The sequence below is a fragment of the Lissotriton vulgaris genome, chromosome 1_1, assembly GCF_964263255.1.
Source record: "Lissotriton vulgaris chromosome 1_1, aLisVul1.2, whole genome shotgun sequence".
NCBI lineage: Eukaryota > Metazoa > Chordata > Amphibia > Caudata > Salamandridae > Lissotriton > Lissotriton vulgaris.
In genome coordinates this window covers 1,334,552,671-1,334,572,625 of record NC_141685.1, presented here as the reverse complement: position 1 = coordinate 1,334,572,625, position 19,955 = coordinate 1,334,552,671, and the positions used below count along the sequence as shown (strand labels likewise).

General features: G+C 49.4%; 1 protein-coding gene across 1 annotated transcript in view; it reads left to right on the top strand.

Moving 5' to 3' along the window:
• Nucleotides 1-4,704: 4,704 nt before the first annotated feature.
• Nucleotides 4,705-19,955, top strand: part of LOC147749122 (thiol S-methyltransferase TMT1A-like) — an 88,092-nt gene continuing 72,841 nt past the window's right edge. Inside the window, exon 1 of the mRNA XM_086966378.1 lies at nucleotides 4,705-5,509. Within this exon, the coding sequence (XP_086822504.1) occupies nucleotides 4,907-5,509 (603 nt within the window). The 5' untranslated portion in view covers nucleotides 4,705-4,906. The remainder of the gene's footprint in view (nucleotides 5,510-19,955) is intronic.

Here is a 19,955-nt window from a genome sequence, read left to right as displayed (position 1 = left end):
AACGGGTTTATGATCTACCCTGGGAGAGTGATTTTTTACTGGCCTCCATTGATGTTACAACCCTCTCTACAAGCATCAAACATGATGACGGTTTGAATGCTGTCAAACACTATTTGGGAAACAGACCTGTAAAATTCTGGTCACACACACAAATGCTAATCAAGATGACATCAATCTGTCTAAAAAACAACTATTTTATTTTTAATGGCGAAATATTCCATCAGGTATGTGGGACAGCAATGGGCACCCGCTTCGCCCCCAGCTTTTCTAATTTGCATATGGGCTGGTGGGAGGAGCAGGTGGCCCACAAATTGTACCCGGAAGAGTCGCAGAATAATGTGATGCATTGGAGCCGGTTTATCGACGATGCATTTGTCGTCTGGAAAGGCACTTAGGAGTCTCTGGTCGAATTTGTTAAAAAGCTACAAAAAAAATGTAAACCTCAAATTTACCAGTACAATCAGCGCAACCAATTTTAATTTTCTAGATCTGTCAATATATATGCAGGATGGTAAACTGGAAACAGCATTATTTCGAAAACCCACTGCGGGCAACACTTTGTTGCACGCTAGGAGTTTTCATCCCCAGAGCTTGTTTAAAAGCATCTCCTATGGGGAATGTTTACGAACAATAGGCAATTGCAGTAATCAGGCGAGCTGTAGCAATGAATTACAGGAATTACAATCGCTTTTTAAATCAAGAGGGTACCCAGAGGAGTGTATAAGATCAGCTATTTTTAAAGCCAAGAAAAGGACAAAGGAAGATATCCTCTTTAATAAAAGCAACACCAAAAAGAGAAAAGAGAATACAAGCAAAAATGACTGCAGAATGGTAACAACCTATAATACGCAGCACAAGAAAGTAAGGAACATCTTGTCTAAACATTGGCATCTGATACGTAATGATCGATCTTGGGCAAGATTGTCCAAAAAAGCCGCAAATAACTTTCAGACGAGCCAGGAGTTTTAAGCAACTGCTGGTCAGTAATGTGTTGAAAACCCTGCATACAAAGGCAGCCACCACAATGTGCTAGTAAGGAGGGAAGAGTTCGTGAAATGCACCAAGTGCAAAGCATGTGTATGTTGAATCAACACCACCATCAGGTTTTTCCAATAGGCAATTCAAAATCAAAGGCCACTATATATGCAAAACAGATTTTGCTGTGTTCGTGCTTCAGTGCCCTTGTGGCCTAAAGTACGTGGGCAGCACTATACTACCTGTCCATAAACGTGTGTTGCAGCATCTAAGGGCCATCAAAAATGGCGATGAAACCTATCTGGTGGCACGCCATTTCGAACTATACCACCAAAAGAGCACAGAAGGGTTGACTTCTTTTGTAATAGATGCAGTAAAACCAAATGTGAGAGTTGGTAACCGGGAGAAACAATTGAGAAGATTGGAATCTTCATACATAATCAAATTAAATTGTAAAATCTCAGCAGATTTGAATATGGAGGAAGATCTGCATACTCACTTGTGAATATTTGGATGAATTTGTTCTTCTCTCCCTTTCTGATTGTTTTTAACCATTACAAGAACTTATTGTTATGTTTATTTATTTACTTTTATACATTTTAGTCGAGCATTTGCAGGTGAAAAAGACAGAGTTTATAATTGCGATATTCTTCGTATTGATTGTTGGCCCACTGGGGCGTCATACAGAATGATTTAATTGCAAATCCATACAATGAAGCTGAATATAGAGTTATTATGTTTCATCTGCAATTTTGTATAATGATGTGAATATACGAGTTTCTGTTTTGATGATCTCCTGTTAGGCAGAAATGCTGTAATATTTAGGGCACTTGCCCATAATAACAACTTTATCTTCAATTTCAACTTAAGTTTGACGATTTCAGCTTGAGTTTTAATTTAAAAAATCATGTACGAATATGCAGTTTGGAAAATGTATATTTAATAGCAATTCAATTTCCGCTGAATTACGCGGGTCAAAATGTTTATTTTATCGCTGATATTGCATTTTCGAAATGAGAATTACTAGTCTGTCTTTCAATACACTGCAATGGTAGTTTTACACACATGACATGTGAATTGGGGCTTTCAAAAATGGTGAAAAACTTTACTGCAAACTGTTGGTGAAAAAGCCTGCAGGACAGGCGAAACGCGACCAGCAGCTGACTATTAAAAAACGCATATAGCAACAAGACATGGCGTCGTCATCCTTTACTTCGGTAATGGCAGTCCTGTATATATATACATATATATATATAAACGCGGCTTTCCGGATATATATATATATATATATATATATACACAAAAGGGTGTGGTGTGGTGATGGAAGGAGCATCTGAATCAATCAAACACTCACACCCAGTCAAAAGATCTGGGTTTAATCCATCACCGTTCTTTAGTCCACTCTGCCACCCCATTTTGTACCGCTTTTGGCCGCCATAAGTGTGGCAGGGTATGCTCAGACGTGAGTCCCTTGCTCACTTAGCCACTGGATTCAAGCAATCCGGGCTGAAGATGGCTGGAATGCCAGAAACCGCTCCTCTGAAGCTTGTTTCCGGTCCAGGGAAGACATGGCTTGGCAGTTCGGGCTGGACTGTTCCCATGAGGCACAGGGTCAGACTGATTTGCATATAGCCATGTCTGAACAGGGGTGGCAGAGTGAGCTAAAGAACAGTGATGGATTCAACCCAGATCTTTTGACTGGGTGCGAGTGTTTGATTGATTCAGATGCTCCGTCCATCACCACCCCCTTTTGTACCGCTTTTGGCCGCCATAAGTGTGGCAGGGTATGCTCGGACGTGAGTCCCTTGCTCACTTTGCCACTGGATTCAAGCAAGCCGGGCTGAAGACGGCTGGAATGCCAGAAACCTGTCCTCGGAAGCTTGTTTCCGGTCCAGGGAAGACATGTCTTGGCAGTTCGGGCTGGACTGTTCCCATGAGGCACAGGGTCAGACTGATTTGCATATAGCCATGTCTGAACTGGGGTGGCAGAGTGGGCTAAAGAACGGTGATGGATTAAACTCAGATCTTTTGACTGGGTGCGAGTGTTTGATTGATTCAGATGCTCCGTCCATCACCACCCCCTTTTGTACCGCTGAATGCAGTCAATGCAGTTCCTGTTCCAGAGCCCACTAAATTTATGTCATCCGGCACCATTTGTGTACTTTTGCGCTGTAGGCCAATCAAATCCATTCGTAATCCCATATCTCCAGCTGTTAATGTATCCGTACTGTTGGTTTGGGTCGTATTACTTCCTAGTACATTGTCTTTGGCTTGTTTGGTTGAGAAAAATGTCTTCAATTTTAATTTACAAATGTACTGAAAAACATCCACTCTAGTCTGGCCATAGCGGAAATTACTTTCTGGACTGAAAGACAATCCCAAAGACAAGATTTGTGTTTCCGCCGTATATGTATACACACAGACAATCCCTGCAATCCTAGCCGGAAAAATGAGCCTCACCAGTTTTGAAGTTTACAAAATGCTCCGGGTTTATTTTTGGCAACGAAAACGATGTGTTTCGATCTCCAACGAGATCTTGGTCACATAACCTCTTTCCAGTTCGGCATATACTTAAAGGCACAGTGAAATGCACGACGCAGCATGCAGTGAGACATAAAGAAAATACTTCGGGGAGTTCTAGTGTTGTGTTAATAGCGTAAAATGAAATGCAACATTGTTGATATCACAGATGTTTTTGAAATAGTATATATACATATGTATAAATGTAAACATTTTTACCCATTGTAGTGAATTCATTATAATTCATACAGCAGCCTTATTGTGTGGTCTTGTGCTCCTAAAGACTATCCTGGGTCTAGTACCCATCTCTTCTGGAGTGTCTGGGATTTGTGTGTCTTGGGTGTAGTACCCTTATGTTCAACCCAATTAGGGTTGCTGCAACAGACCTCCTTACAGTGGCCATATGCTCCTTAATTTGAATATGGTGTGAGTACGGGGACTAGTGCGTGACGTGGCTCATCTTAAGGGGTAGTCTCTAGGATGGGGTTCATTTGCATGTTATGCGTGCTGTACTTAGACCCTTCTCCCAGTTGTGTAAACCTGCATCATTAAGCCCTGTCTACTACTAACATAAAATGTTACCCACCCTCCCTCCCCTCTGCTGGGTGTCCGCAGCTGTTCCTGTGCTGCCTGGCAGAAACAGATAAATTACTGTCACTTTTCAGTAAATGGAGCTTTCAATTCTGCTTTGCAGAATGACATAACCTTTGTCCCAAAAACCGGGACATTTACCTAAAATTAAGAAAAGTGTCCAGACACTGGGGCAGTCTTCTGAAAACAGGGGCTGTCCGGGGAAATCCGGGACGTTTGGTCACCCTATATTAAGACAACCTAATAAATTCAGCGCCTTGAATGCTGGGGGGGGGGGGGGGGTGAACTTAGCCTTTTATTCTTAAGAGGTAGCTAGAACAGCGGTTGGTTGAGCGAGCCGCTGAAGCATTCCATCACTGATACTGGTGTAACAGCAGCCCCGGCAGCCTCCGCGGGGTGGGAAGGGGGGGGGGGGGGGTCTCCAGGGGCCCCCCTCACGCGCTGTGTACGGGTGGCGGCTGAGAGCTCTTTCCTGGGTCCGGGGCGCGGTGAGAGTAGGGAGGGGGCTCCGCGCTCTTTGCAGGCCCCCCCTCGAATTTCGTTAGGTCACTGACTTACTATCATTGTCATTATATACGATGACGATATTGCTGACTCATTCTGCCCTCTTTGTGTGACTCTGTCACCAGAACAAGAGGGAGGGAGCAATTTACTGTACTCGGGATGAAGATCGCTTCTCTCAATTTTCAGACCAGCGAATGCTGTTTTTTTCCGCCCACACAGGCAGGAACCTTGGTGAAGGAGACATTGAAACCGAACAGATAAAGTATACAAAGCATTCGTGATCCCGGCGGTGGCATTGGGCGCGAGCTGGTCGTAAATGGGCACGCCGGTCACGCGCCAGTGCAAAGCGCCCAGCGCAGCTCAGACACGCATCAGCTCGAGAGCTCAGACCTCAGAGGCGGCGGCGCCCTCGGCTCCGAACATGGGCCTTCTCATAGCCACCCTCCAGGGTGGCATCATGCTGCTGACCCTGCCAGTGCACCTCTTGGCTCTCTTAGGAGTATGGCAGCCACTAGCCAATAAGATGTTTCCGTACGTGTTGGCCACATTTAGCCACGTCTACAACCGGAAGATGCATTCCTTCAAGAAGACTCTTTTCAGCAACATGCTAGACTTCGCCGGCCCCGGGGGGAAGCTCAACATTTTGGAGGTCGGAAGCGGAACGGGAACAAATTTCCAGTTTTTCCCGCCAGGATGCCGAGTCACGTGCACGGATCCGAACCCAGATTTCGAGCGCTTCCTGGGCAAGAGTGTTGCAGAAAATGACCACGTTCGGTTCACGCGCTTCCTCGTGGCGTCTGGGGAGGACTTGTCGGCGGTGGCCAGCGGCTCCACGGATGCTGTGGTCTGCACGCTGGTGCTGTGTTCGGTGCGGAACGTGGAGGGGGTCCTCAAGGAGGTGGTGCGAGTCCTCAGACCGGTGAGTATTCTGTAGTGCTATTTTGAGATGTACAAGTTTATTATGGCAGATGACTTTCACTTTCTCTGAGTCACTATTTCGAAGCGCAGATTACAAGGGAAAACTCGGCAAAGCAATAGCAACGAACTATATATTGGGCAAATGGCACTGGTTTCCTGACCCACACTTCACATGAATTATGTCAAAGCTGAGATTATTACTTGTTCACAAATGACATATTTCAGCCAATAGAACGTGTGCACTTTCTAAACTTGTAGGATTGCACATTCATAAAGGTTAAAATGTACAGAGACTTTAACTGCCAGCCTATGGCGTTACTTACCCAAGCGAAGGGTCGTTTATAGGAATTCCATTCCATTTTTTGACCTTTAAACCTGTAGTGTTCTGCAAAGGACACAGTCTAGTTGTTCTAGCCCTGTACTACACTGATCACCCACCCACCACAGACGTCACTGGGTCAGGTGACGCTGCTAATAAAAGGGGCCGAGCGCACGTGCTCGTGGCTATAGTTATACTATCTAACTGGTGTCCGGTGTCGTCCTTTACTCCAGCATGTGGGCCTAAGGCCCTACCACCACATTGGCGACGAGGCGGTAACGCGATGCCCACGCGTGCCAGCTCAAGAAAAACATCGTGGGGGAAAAGGAGGAGAGAGTGCTGCCTGCTCCAAAGGCACCCCCCTCCAGCAGCGCTGGCCGCCGAGAGGCCTGAGGGGCGTGTGCCGTGCCCCGGGGCCTAGATGTCCAGGAGGAGGTGACCGGGAGCTCACCCCGCACCTCCAAGCCCAGCGTGAGTCCCCCAGCGTGAGGAGAGAGTGGAGCGGACCGCCCAGTGCCCACCTGCGACGGCCGCGAAGCAGAGACCCCCACCGGAGAAGCACACCGGCCGGGCGGAGCCCACCCGCCATGACCGCGACAGAGCAACAGGCCCGCCGGCCGAAGGTGAGCCAGGGCGAAGTGCCCGCCATGAACTATGAGAAGGCATAAGCAGGACCAGCGGAGCCTACCCGCGGCCTGCCCGAGGTGTCCCCTGTCCCCGCCGCGTGGGTGACGTGCGGCAGAAGGGCGAAAGACTGCAGAAGAGCGCCCGCAGCGTGAGGGGAGCTGCCAGGTGCCTAATAGTCAAAGCGGAGCCCACCCGCGGCCTGCCTGAAGTGCCCATGTCCCCCGCCGCGCAGCGAGTGACCGAGGCTGCGGCGGGGAGGGGGTGAATGAACTGTAGAAAGAAGCGCCCGCAGCGTGGGGAAGAGCTGCGGGCGGAGACACACTGCAGCGGAGCCCACCCGCGTGAAAGCGCCTAGGCTACACCCTTCACGGTCCCACAAGCGGGTGCTCACCCCGCATAGTGACACACAACACTACAGTGATCATCCAGCCCCTCTCCCGAGCGCCCGGAGGGCAGCGGGACGGCTCTGGACAAAGCTAGCAGGCTCCGAGGGCAATGTCGACTTCTCCCCACCCCGCGCAGCATGTGCAATGAGGAGCTGCGGGGGTGGGCTGCGTGTGCAAAGTGAAGGCCGGACGGCCGCCGGCAACGAGAGCATGCCCCCACATCCTGGGCTCCCTGGCAGAGAAATGAAGCACCTGTAAGCGGCCAGCGCCGCCGAAATAAACTATCCCGTGTGCATAAAGGCACTGTCCGCCAGAACGCCCCCAAACAGGAGAAAACAGAATGCGCCGGTGAACCCGGCAGGACACAGAGCATTTCCCCCGTGCACAGAAACGAAGCACTGCCTCACTCTCATGCATAGGCCCTCCTGCCTCCCAGAAACAAAAGGGAATAGCAACAAACACTCACCGAGGGAAGAGGGGAGGTCTTACCCCCGCTGCCCTGGATCAGCAGCAGCTCCAGCCCCCGTGCAGCCGGAGAGTGTCAGGGACAATAGAGCAGGAAGACAACCAGGGAGGAAGGTCTCCGGACAAGGCAGGCTGCTGCCAAAGCGGTGTCTACTGCCATCTAGTGGCCGAAGGCAGCAATTGCAGGCAGAAGAAGGATCTCACAGAACCAGAACAAGCCTTGGACGAACCAAAGGAAAATGTTCAGCATAATAAAACCTGCCACCAACACACACAGCAACGTTGATAGTGGAGTCACGATACCGACAGTGACCAAGTGCAAGAGAGATCCAGTAAGTGCGCAACAGCGCAGGTGACACCCACACACACCAGCAAGTAGTCGGCGGCTGCCACGTCCAGCGCGATGTGGGAAGAGGCACGAACGCATCACTAAGCATCCAAGCACTGGAAGAACGTCCAGGGAAACGACTGCCGAGATCAGACGACGGAGAGAGCAGCGACGCCTTGTGGGCACAGGTGTTCACCGCAGCATCAACTACTCCCGCCAACGGTCCAAAGCAGCAAGTACCTGACGACAGCCAAAGCAGCAAGTGCCTGACGACAGCCGAAGCAGCAAGTGCCTGACGACAGCCAAAGCAGCAAGTACCCAACGACTCGCAACATGCGTCCAAGAACCCTGAACAGTAAGCGCGCTTAACGCGCCACATGGCGCAAGAACTCTACACCCGCACGACAGGACCGCGCAGCACAGCGCCAGGAATCAGGAGCGCCAGAGTGACGCTGCACAGCGACACGCCAACGCCACGGGACAGCGCACAAAGGTCCCCAAGAAAGACAGCGACATCTCGCAGCAACCAGAACGCCATCGTCAGCACGCATGGCATAGGAAGGTACATCCTGACTATGGTTGCCCCCAACTTTTTGCCCTGTGTTTTAGCTGGTTTTGGACATAGTCGACCTGGGACCCTGCCAAACAGGACCCCAGGCCTACTGCTCTCTCTTTAAAATGGATTCCATGTACCTTAGGTACATTTCCAATTGGTACTGGGCCACCTTATCAGACCCTGTAACTCAGGGCATAGGTGTACCCAGGGCCGCCAGGGGCTGAAGCATGTATTATGCCACCCCTGGCTGGCCTCCTAAATCTGACACAACTGGCTGCATGACAGCTGGGGCGAAGTCCGGTCGCTAGAATAGCGAACGTTGCATATCGGGCCAACTTCTCACATTGGTGGCAGCGGTGGGATTTGAGCTTGCTGTTGTTTTACCACACGTATCCTAAGAATATCTTGTTGAAAGATCGCACAAGTACTGTTAGTACATATAACTAAAGCTTAGAATACTCTGAGTTCTACTGAACCAGCTGTTGTAGCTCCTCAAGGCTTAGCACACCTTGGCTACAGCTCTTAGCAAGGGAAAAGTAGGTAAACACATAGTGTAGGTAGGTGCATCACTTACACCACACTAGAACCAGTATGTCGGACAAAGGTGGAAACTCTGAGTCTCCCCTTGTGTCAGTTGACCCTCCACAGGTCATCCCGTCAAGATATACTGCGCTTAACTTCCATGAGTTACGACAAGTATGTACCTCTAGGAAGATTAAGCAAGGGGCTAACCCCACCACCTCCTTTCTGATTGGTCTCCTAGAGACTTATGATGCCAGAAAGGCTGAGAAGCTTCTTAGCCCTTCTAATCCAGAAGGAGGCATGCCTCCCCTCGAGGGAACCCGGGACGATCCTGACCTCATTCACCTCGCAACTGAGAACGAAGATGACGAGGAGGATGAGGATGAGGATCTCTCTGGGGACGAGGCAGATAAGGGACAGGTAGAAGTCGTCAGACTGACACGGTCCAACTTAAGCAGACATGATAGTGGTACTGGGGGACCCCCGGCGCTACTGTCAGGTGCGCTTAACATTGGGAATGGACGAGTTAGGTCTCTATCAAGAGGCTCTAACAGATCCCTTCGAACCAATGGCTCTCGCAACTCTTCTCAAAGAGGGATGACGTCCCCTCAGAGGAGAGTGTACGAAGCTAAGGAAAGGGCAGCTAATCTGAGGATTGAAAGGGAAGAACTTGCCCTGGCCAAAGAGAGGCTTGCCTTTGCTAGAGAGCAACAGTTAAGTGGGGCAGTCCCCACTGGTGGCAGCAATGTACCTAGCAATAGGGAAAAGAGTTTCGATACGAAACACCTTGGTAAGATAGTGCCCCCCTTTAAACAAGGGGACGACATCCACAAATGGATAACTGCTTTGGAGAGGGCCTGCACTGTGCAGGGTGTTCCCCAGAGTCAGTGGGCAGCTATCTTGTGGCTCTCCTTTGAAGGAAAAGGAAGAGACAAGCTCCTCACCACAAGGGTGGAGGACGCTAACGATTACCAAGTCTTGAAAAATACACTCGTTGAAGGGTTTGGCCTAACCACTGAGCAGTACAGGGTGCTGTTCAGGGACACCCCGAAAACGCAGTCTCAAGATTGGTCTGACTTTGTTGATTGTGCCACTAAGGCTTTTAAAGGCTGGCTACTGGGTAGTAAGGTTACTGATTTTAAAGGATTGTATAATCTAATTATGAGGGAGCAAATCTTAAATAATTGTCAGAACCAGTTATTACATCAGCACCTGGTAGACTCTGATCTGACCTCTCCACAGGAATTGGGTAAGAGGGCAGACAAATGGGTCAGAACCAGGGTTAGGCCTAAAAACCAGGGTGGTGACCAGAAAAAGGAATCAACCAAGCCTCAAGAGAAGGGTGGGGATAAATCCACAGAGAAGACTTCCCAAGGGCCCCAAAACTCCAACAAGGGTGGTGGGTCCCAGAACACTCCTTCAGAACAGAAGAAACCTTATTGCCATACCTGTAAACAGGTGGGCCATTACAAAAGTGATGCCAAGTGCCCTAAAAATAGCAATAAGGAAGACATACCCCCAAGTAACACTCCCAGACCTCCTGTTACCACTAGTGGTAATCCCCCAGGTGGTGGGAGTACCCCCAGGAATGTAGTGGGCATTACTTTGGGCAATCAGGAGGACTATGGCTTAGCCAGGTTCCCTGACCACACTCTTGTCTGTGAGACTGGCATGGGGTTTGCCAACTTCACTACTGGACCCCACATTTTGGGCAAGTATAGACAAGAAGTTTTAGTGAATGGTCAGAAAGTTGAGGCATTCAGAGACACAGGGGCCAGCCTCACCATGGTGAGTGACCATCTGGTCCCCTCTGCTCAACTGACCCCTGGTTTTACTTATCAGGTGACGGACATTCATGGAATGAAGAGAAGGCATCCCATGGCAGTAGTCAAGCTCAGCTGGGGTAATGTCACAGGGCCCATGAGAGTGGCAGTGACAGATAACCTACCTGTAGATTGCTTACTGGGGAATGACCTGGAACTCTCAGCATGGGCTGAGGTGGAGCAAGAAACTCATTCCAGAATGATAGGCCTATCCAGACAGGTTAGTGGGGCAGTAATAGCTACAGCCCCAGTCCAAGCACCATTCCTCCCTGAAAAGGTTGGAAGGGCCGTGGTAGCCACTGCCCAGGCTCAGACAGACTTTCCAGAACAGGATAGGAGGGCTGGGACAGTCACAGCCCAAAAACAGACTGAGTGCCCTCCTGAAAAGGTTGGCAAGGTTGAAATGGTCTCAGCCTCTACTCAAACAGATAGTGAGGTTGTGAAGCCTGAAACAATGGATCACTCCACTCAAACAGAGAGCATTGAGGAGGAAGAAGAGTCTTCCCCCTCCCAGACACTAGGTGAGAGCCAGCCTCCTCAGGGAACTGACTCTACCCCTGTTGAAGGAACTGCCCCAGAGGTAGTCAGGCCTAGCCTGGCAGAGCCCCTGATGGCAGTGGACCCTTCCCAGGTGGGACCCAGTCTGGAGCAGGTAACCTGCACCTCTCTACCCTGCCTCAGTCAGCCCAGGGCTGAAGAGGACAGGGAGGCCAGTGGTGGACCCCAAAGGGCCCCCTGTCCAAAAGAACCCCTTAATCAGCAGATTAGGATCACTGAAGCTGGTAAACCTAGCCAAGTGAAAATAGAACAGACTCCTGAGGGATCCCCCTTAAAAGTAGTTAGGGAACTCCCACAGCTGGACACTGTTGGGCACAGCCAAACATGGGGCCTAAAAACCCCAGACCTGACCTGTCCCTCCAGTAAGCCAAACAGAGGGACTCAGCCTCCAGCTTTAGGTAGCCAGAGGCTGACCCTGAGAGCTCAGTGCATCTCAGCTAAAGAAAGAAAGGCACGTATGATGAATGGTGATTGGAGGAAGATGAGCCCAAAGGTAGAGGAGCCTCACTTCAGTACTCCATCCCAGCATCAGCCTTCTTCTTTCCCAAGACACACCAGAGACAGAGATTCCCTATGGTGGAGACCCTCAGATACCCTTAGGGTGAGGGGTTGCCTAGTGGACCATGACACAGGGGGAAACCAAGCCAGAGCTGGTCCTTCCTTATATGGCCACTTAGGTAATAGAGGCTTACCTGGGCAAGGATAGCCTTATCTCCTTTCGTTTGGGGGGGGGGGTTGTGTAGGAAGGTACATCCTGACTATGGTTGCCCCCAACTTTTTGCCCTGTGTTTTAGCTGGTTTTGGACATAGTCGACCTGGGACCCTGCCAAACAGGACCCCAGGCCTACTGCTCTCTCTTTAAAATGGATTCCATGTACCTTAGGTACATTTCCAATTGGTACTGGGCCACCTTATCAGACCCTGTAACTCAGGGCATAGGTGTACCCAGGGCCGCCAGGGGCTGAAGCATGTATTATGCCACCCCTGGCTGGCCTCCTAAATCTGACACAACTGGCTGCATGACAGCTGGGGCGAAGTCGTGTAATCACCCTTTGCTTTAGGTATAGTAGCTCTATATCTAACCATACAATGGACACCCGAGTTCCTATCAGTCACTCCTATGGCAGGCCTTAACAATCCTGAAGGCAGAGTGCGTGGGCTCGTGTGAGCTAGGTTCCGGCCCGAGCCGAGCCCGGTTGCAGCTTGCGGAATCAAGACCCAATGGCTGTTCCATGATAACGCGTACCATATCGGTAACTCCGGTGTCGCGTTATCAAGGCATGTCGAGTAAGGTGTCATACGAATCGGGGTGCTGCCCTCTCACCAATTCTGGCGATGAGGTTAGCATTCCACCCTTCTAGAGGGACATGACATGCACGTAACTGTGAACCCCGGTTAAAGTTAACTGAAGCCTCAGCTCCACAAAATGGATGCTGCCACCACAGACACGAGTCTGACCTCCTGCTGCTGGGAGTCCTTCCAGCGAGGAGCGCTTGGACAAAGGGTTTCCTGTCGAGGGCGGTGTTCGCACCGTCCCAGACAGGGTTTGTGTATTCTGGGTAGGTAGGGCTTTGGCGAGAAGGTGACTGCGGAGTGGCACCCCGGTGCTCACTACGCATCTGCCGGTTAGAACCAGTTCCAGGGGCGACAGCCCTGGCCTGGGGAAAGCCCGGCAGGGGGAGAGGGGCGTAACTACCCCCCTTCCTGGTCCCACCCTTAGGGCAGGACCTAGTCATGTACCCACCCCTTTCTTTAGGATAAAGGCCGGAGCGGGGACCCTTCCAAATTAGATCATCTTTGAATCAAGAACTACTTTCTACGAAAGGACCTTCAAGACTCTTCTCAAGATTTCTCCCTTGTGGCTAAGGAGTAGTCACCCTGCATCAGCGGGCACCATCTAAGAACTCTGCGGTTTGCTGTAAGTCCTTCCTCAAGGAATCCGACGGCCCAGCTCGACGAGAACCGGCTTCCCTGGCACCTCTGACCTCTACCCACGTCATCAGCTCAGCTGTGATCTGTGGGTGCGACGAGACCTCGAGGGACCGGCCATCATCAGAACCTGCACGCTCTTAAAAACCAGCACGACCATCGAGGTAACTCTCTGGTGAGTGCTCTGGGGGTCCGAGAAGCCCCGACCCTGAGCCGCTCCAGCACCGAAGTGCAGTCTCCCAGCATCTCCACGATCTGCGTGGGGCCCTTCTGCTCGCTGCTCAGCACGTTGTCTGGTCACTAGCCGTTGGCTCGTGTCCTTCTGTGACGACATCCGAGAATCAACACTGCCGGTCTGGTTGCTCCAGACTGGCCCTTGCTTCCATCTTTTCGAGAAGCACCCCGGACCCTCCTGGTCCACTCCAGACGCCGACAGCGACATCCGTCGTGGGACAGCTCGCACCTCCACCGTGGTCGCCGACAACGCCTCCTGGTCCGAGAGACTGCAGAGCCTAGCGTCGCCCACTCACCTGGTCGAGGTGACGGCCAACCGGTGCCTTCCTGGTACCCTCTGACTACTGGCTAGTAGTACGAACTTGGTCCCCTCTGCTTTCAGGTTTCATCAATCTCCGATCCAGGCTTGGATCCCTACGAACTATTCAGCACTGGTCGCCGGCCAGCAACTCCTTTTCTTCCGGCTCCTGGCTCGTCAGCGAAGACCCCGACGCCTGTAAGACTTGTGCAGCCGCAGCCCTCGTGGCTAGGTAATTCGGCATTTCGGTGCCTGCATAGCCTCCTTACTCTAGGGTCCCGAGTCCCTCGCTTCCGACTTGCCTTAACCTTTCCGTGTCCCCGGACACTTGTTTTAAACTGTGCACTTGAAGTATTTACTAAAGAGATTTGGTTTGTGCTAAGTACCCTGTCCTCATAAAGAGTACAGGGCTGTTGTGATTCTTAATAAATATACTGTTTATTTTCATAACACTTGTGTGGTGTCCTTTCACTGGGTGTTCAAGGGGTACATGTGTGGTAAACAGCTGGCTTAACACGCCCTCTCGAGTCTTTAGCCTTAGACTGCTCGTATCCACGCTACTAGGATAGCTGGTCTATAGGTTGACTTACAACCAAACACCATAAGGGTCGTTGGAACGATACATAGCGGTCGCTAGAATAGGGAACGTTGCATATCGGGCCAACTTCTCACAATGCCCAAGCTGAAAGCCGACCACCCAGTCTGGTCGCCAAGGAAAGAAAAGCAACAACAGAGAAGATCGCGACAAACGGTCCAGTCAGTGAAGGGAAGAACACCATGCCGGAGAGCTATGCCCAGACTAGAAAGAAACAGGTGGAGTGCACGCCGCCTGGGGAAGACTGGTCGGGAAGGCCAACGACAGCAAGAGGACCAGACCACGTCGCAAGAAGGAACATGGAAAGGAAGGGCGCGACGCCAGAAAGAAAAGGAAGGAGGAACAGTAGAGCCCAAGGAACTCGACGAGACAGGAGGGTCATGATGGAATTGACCAAAGAAGGGTATCCTGATTGAAGACAACAGAAGTGATCAAGTACCAGGAAGATACGACGACAGGTCTAGTCAACAAGAAAGGGGAAGACAGTGTCCTACCACATGGACAAGACCACGGGGACGACATGTAGAGGGCCCGCTACATGGAGAAGCCTGGTTAGCACGAGCAAGCAAGAAAGAAGACTTGACCTCGTCGAGGAAGAGAATGAAGAGGAAGAATGGAGTAACACCACATCACTCCACAGAAGAAGAGAGAGAACAAAAGTCAGCACACAGGAACATCGGTGCTGTCCAAGGAGCATTGCAACAGTCAGCACACACGAACATCGGTGCTGTCCGAAGAACACTGCAACATCCGTGTGGATCCCAGTAATCCCGACAACTCGCACCTGAGGAGACCAACCACCGAAGAACCGCATGGGTGCCCCGTGAACCTGAAGCACTAGACAATCAACCCTTGTGGACTACACAAGACTCGACTGTGGCCATGTCCGAAGTTCCGCAGCGACCCGCACAGCCCACGCGATCTAGTGGCAGTCCAGGGGACAAGGACCTCGGCCGCATGTCCTTTGAGAGAGGAATCCGGATGGGAGAGGTGCAGCAGCAGCAGCTCCACGACAGGCAACAGGAAGCATGAAGGCCCCAGGTAAACACCTGGCACCGAGAAACGGTCTGGCGAAGACACTGAACCCATGTCTCAACGGCAAGAACATCCTGGCGGATGACATCAACACCCCCGAGGACATCATGAAAGACTTGGCGGTGAGTCAGTTGGCAGTTCCTCAGCGACGCCTTTGCGCGGCTCATGCGAAGCCCCGCACGGTCCACCCGGTCCCATCGTGCCCAGCAAGAGGGTCCTCCCAGCGTCTCTAGTGAGAGAAGAGTCCAAGCGGTATGCACCTGTTACAACGCAATTTTTACTCCGCACTACCACTACAACGCAGGCATTACAATGCATACCGTTACAACGCATTGCGCTGGGGGGCGCTCTAGGATAAGAGGTAAGTTTAATTTACTATCCAACACCTTCCCTAGGGTCCACGGGGACTGGAGTTAGAATAGTAAATTATACTTACCACTATCCAGCACCCCAAAGCGCTATGCGTTGTAGCGGTATGCGTTGTAAATACCGCGTTGTAATGGTATGCGGAGTAAAAGTATGCGTTGTAACGACATACATCCGTCCAAGCAGGAGAGGCCAATCTTCAAGGCTCCAGTGAGAGAGGAGTCCGGCTAGACAGGCAAGTCGGAAGTTACTTGGCCGGCAGGAGGTGTGAAAGCGTCAAGATCAGCAAATCCAAAGAAAGACCTCTCGTGCCGCAGTCATCTCCATCAACCAACAAGCGTTGTCATCCACTGGACTAGGAACACCTGCGAGACCCCTCAAGGGTCAAACCCTATTCTGCTCCAGACAACCCCAAGTGTTGAACAATGTACATAAGCGCAGCAAGACAAGGATGATCTGAAGTACACCGCTGAGGTGAAGCTCATCTGACGGACTTTGTAATCCAGGAACTATCTTCAACATTCTCCCAGCCGATAGTCTGAAGAAAACCTGTTGGGGATGTAATTTGGTATTATTCTATTTTCTTGCAGATTGGACATTTTGTTTTCTTTTCCCTGAACTTTGGGAGGGATGTAGTGTTCTGCAAAGGACACAGTCTAGTTGTTCTAGCCCTGTACTACACTGATCACCCACCCACCACAGACGTCACTGGGTCAGGTGACGCTGCTAATAAAAGGGGCCGAGCGCACGTGCTCGTGGCTATAGTTATAATATCTAACTGGTGTCCGGTGTCGTCCTTTACTCCAGCATGTGGGCCTAAGGCCCTACCACCACAAAACCCTTTCCTAAACAATTCCATGTTCCGCCTGCTATGCTGTCTATGCTTTATAGCATGGATGGAAAACTTGGAATCACTGAAAAATCATAAAAATAATGCATGTAGGAGGCGAGAAATGATCCAGGCTTTGTAGGCAACAGGCACCTCTATGTAGGATCCTGGGCAACACCCACCCTCTTGCTGAAGCAGATCTTTATCTTTTTGTTAGGAATGTCGCAAAGCACACTTTTGAAAACACTGCACTTCACGTGCACAACTCGACTTGTGTAATTTGTATCAGTGTAAACCTACGATTTTGTGTACTTGACTGTACGCTTCTCCACATTTTAGTAAGTCAATGCCAAACATACTGTTATGATGCTAGTAATACAAAATATATCTCTCTCAAAAAAAAAATATATATAGATAGATACACATAGAGAGAGAAAAATTGTGTATTGTGTAATTGAGTAGTTTGGGCACTGACTTACTAAAAAGAAGAAAAAATATATATATATATACACAAACACACATATATACACTCACACACCCCCTCCCCTTATTAAGATATACGCCTCGTTGGTTTCATATACGAGCAAATATTAAATGCTCATGGGTTGGTTTCTTGCTACAATATTTACTCAGCTCGCATGTTTGCACAATTCATATTACTCCACAAAATGACCTCTGGAATAGTGAGATTGCAAAAGTTGTTTTCTTTGTAATCAAAGGTAGGGGAATGAATTCCCTTGCCTCCCCCCCCCCCAATATCTCTGTCTCCCTCCGAATCTTTAACCCTCTAGCCCTCAGTTTGGGCGCTACCATAATTGCTTCCCTTTGTTCCACAAACGTTTATTTTCACTAACTCCTCGGCGCACCCATTTTCCTCCTCTGTACGCCTGTCTCCATGCGGCCTTGCCCTGGTTTGCCTATATTTACTGCCACTCTATGTCCTCTATGACACTTTCTCTTTGCCCTCTCTTCTACAGTAGATTCGTCACAGCCCTGTGACATGCGTTTTTGAAGTGTCATACTTACTTAAAAAAAAGTGTCATTCGTTAAGTCCTCTCCATTTGCCGGGTGGTCAAGACAGCTTTTTCAAATGACCTTATATTTGGAGAGCTACCTCAGTGCTTGATTTTTAAGGTGTAGTGTTCAGAAGTTGGTATTTACTGACAGCTAGCTTGGAGAAGGACTAGTACTGACTCTTTTGGCATTGCAAGGGTAGTAACCAGGGCCGGCTTTAGCCCTGGTAGTGCCCAGTGCGACAATCATTTTTGGCGCCCCTTCCCAGGATTTTCTGGCCATGGGTCATTCCCACCTCAGCCCCCACTGAAGCCGCAGCAGCTCTGTGTTTTTCTTGACCCCCTCCCCTGCAAGGCCATCGCCCTGAGATCATGGAGGGCTGGGGAGGGGTGAAGTAAGATGATCCTTCCTGGCTTCCTGGTGTGTTTTTGCATAGGCCTCGCTCTGGGGCAACCTTTATTAAGCTTCTATTAAACCAGGGTGGAGATGGTGTTACAGACAAACCTGCTGACATAGCAAGTGGGAAACCAGGTTCCAGTGCCAGCGTCAGGTCAACATCCTGTGATTCTGGGAAAATCACATACTCTCCCAACAACCAAAGTAACAAACAATAGCTTTAGCCTGAGTGATTAATAATACGCTTTTTTTAATGTAAGTATTAGTTTGGTGAGCTAAAATCAAATGCACTCTACAATGTTTTTCGGCCTTATTGTAACCCTTTAATACTTTAAGTAAATCTCTACATTAACAAATGTAAAACTAACCTAGATGGAAAATCCGGTCTAATACCTTTAAATAAAGGCGGCAAGAGCTTTAAAAAAAACAGAAGTGTTGAAAGCAACAATACTGTTGTAAATATCTTGAGCATTAGTTACTGATCAGAGAACATCAGCAAATGCGGGCAGCCTTATTGGAAGCAAAGTAACAAAAGTGAAATGCAAGCATTGTTGCTAGTGTTATTTTGTGGAAGGTTGTTTCCTAGGAAGAGATCTTAGCTTATGTTTTAAAAGTTACAAGTCTTCACCCTGAAGGCCTGTAAACGGTGAAAATGGCTCTACATTAACAAATTTTAAACTGCGCCATGTGCTTTAAATAATAACTGTAGAAAGCCGCAATTCAAGTTATGGGGGGTGATATCGTTGCTACCTCAAAGCAGGATGCACAAGCAGGGTCGGAATGGGCTCACAATTCGGCCCATGAACCCCTCTAAAAGTGGCCCACGTTTCCGGATCACACCTGTTCGTGAAACAGCATTTGGCTTCTCTCATTGGGCTCATTGTTAGATACATGTTTGATAACTCGTGTATTTTAAAGCTCACAGCACCAGAAACATTGGTGAAAACTAGACGCACTGCATTTTGACTGGTTGAGCTAGATGAAATAAAGTGGCCCAAGGGCTACTACTCCTGATTTGGCTGTGTTTGCCACCAGGCCGTTTTTTTAACTGGCATTATCGGTATTTTACTGTCCTGCCCAGTACGAAAATGAAAAAAATCACCTAAAGCTGGTGCTTTCTTTCTCCTCTGATCAATATGTACTTTAAACAGTATATGTGGGGTGCAACCAGTTTAAAATGTTGTCTAAAGCTTCTTTAATGATTCGTGACTGCTAGTTAAAACTAAACAAAGGTAGAAAAGCCATGTAAAGAAGGAATATGGACTTTTTATTAATGTATAAAGAATACTCTTTCATTATTATGTTCCAGCCTTTGCAGAAGCTTAAAACATAAGCGAACAGAAAGTTATGTTCTTTATTGTAGTTTTGTACAGCTTGAACTCAGCCCAAGGGCAGTGATTATGTGAGCGAGTGACAGTCATATTGCCGCCCCCTCCCCCAAGGCCTGAAAGATACTGGAGTGGAGGTGCCAACAATAGGCCCTCAGCAAGCCCCTTTAACTTATCTGCTCCCCCCCCAGCCAACTATAGCCTCAGGGCGATGTCCTGGTAGGGGAGGGGTGAAAAAAAGCACAGAGTTGCTGCTGCTCCAGGGGAGATGATGTGATGATGGGCCAATGTGCACTTCACCTGCCCCCAGCTAGGCTGCTGCACCCTCAACACCCGCCTCACTTTAACAGCACAGCAGGGGAGTGGATGTCTGTGCCAGTCCCATCTGGGCCAATATAAAGTCTGCAACGGTCAACACAATGGTGGCCTAGCGATGCTGCTGAAACTACTACCTCAGAGCCTCTCTGCCCACATCACAGTTGCCTGGCAGGGGTGACAATAAGGCTTTTTGGGTCGGTTGACAGAGCTGCTAGCAAAAACTGACCCACAGGTGACAGTCAGTGACCCATCGCCCTATGCCTGACTGCACGCCTTCCCAATGTGCACAAGGAAATTTGCCGCAGGTGCTTTTAAATTGTAAGATTTCCAATCGGAAAGGGGTAATTTAAAAGAAATCGTTGGGAAGCATTAGTGGTAGCAGCAAACACTAAACCAGCATTTGCAATGCAATAGGTCTCACATTGGGAAAGTTTGAGCTATTGGTATTGTAAATGACACATTTTTTATTTATGTTTTGTTTTTGAAAATAGCAAAATTAATAGCTTTGTCCTTTACAATGC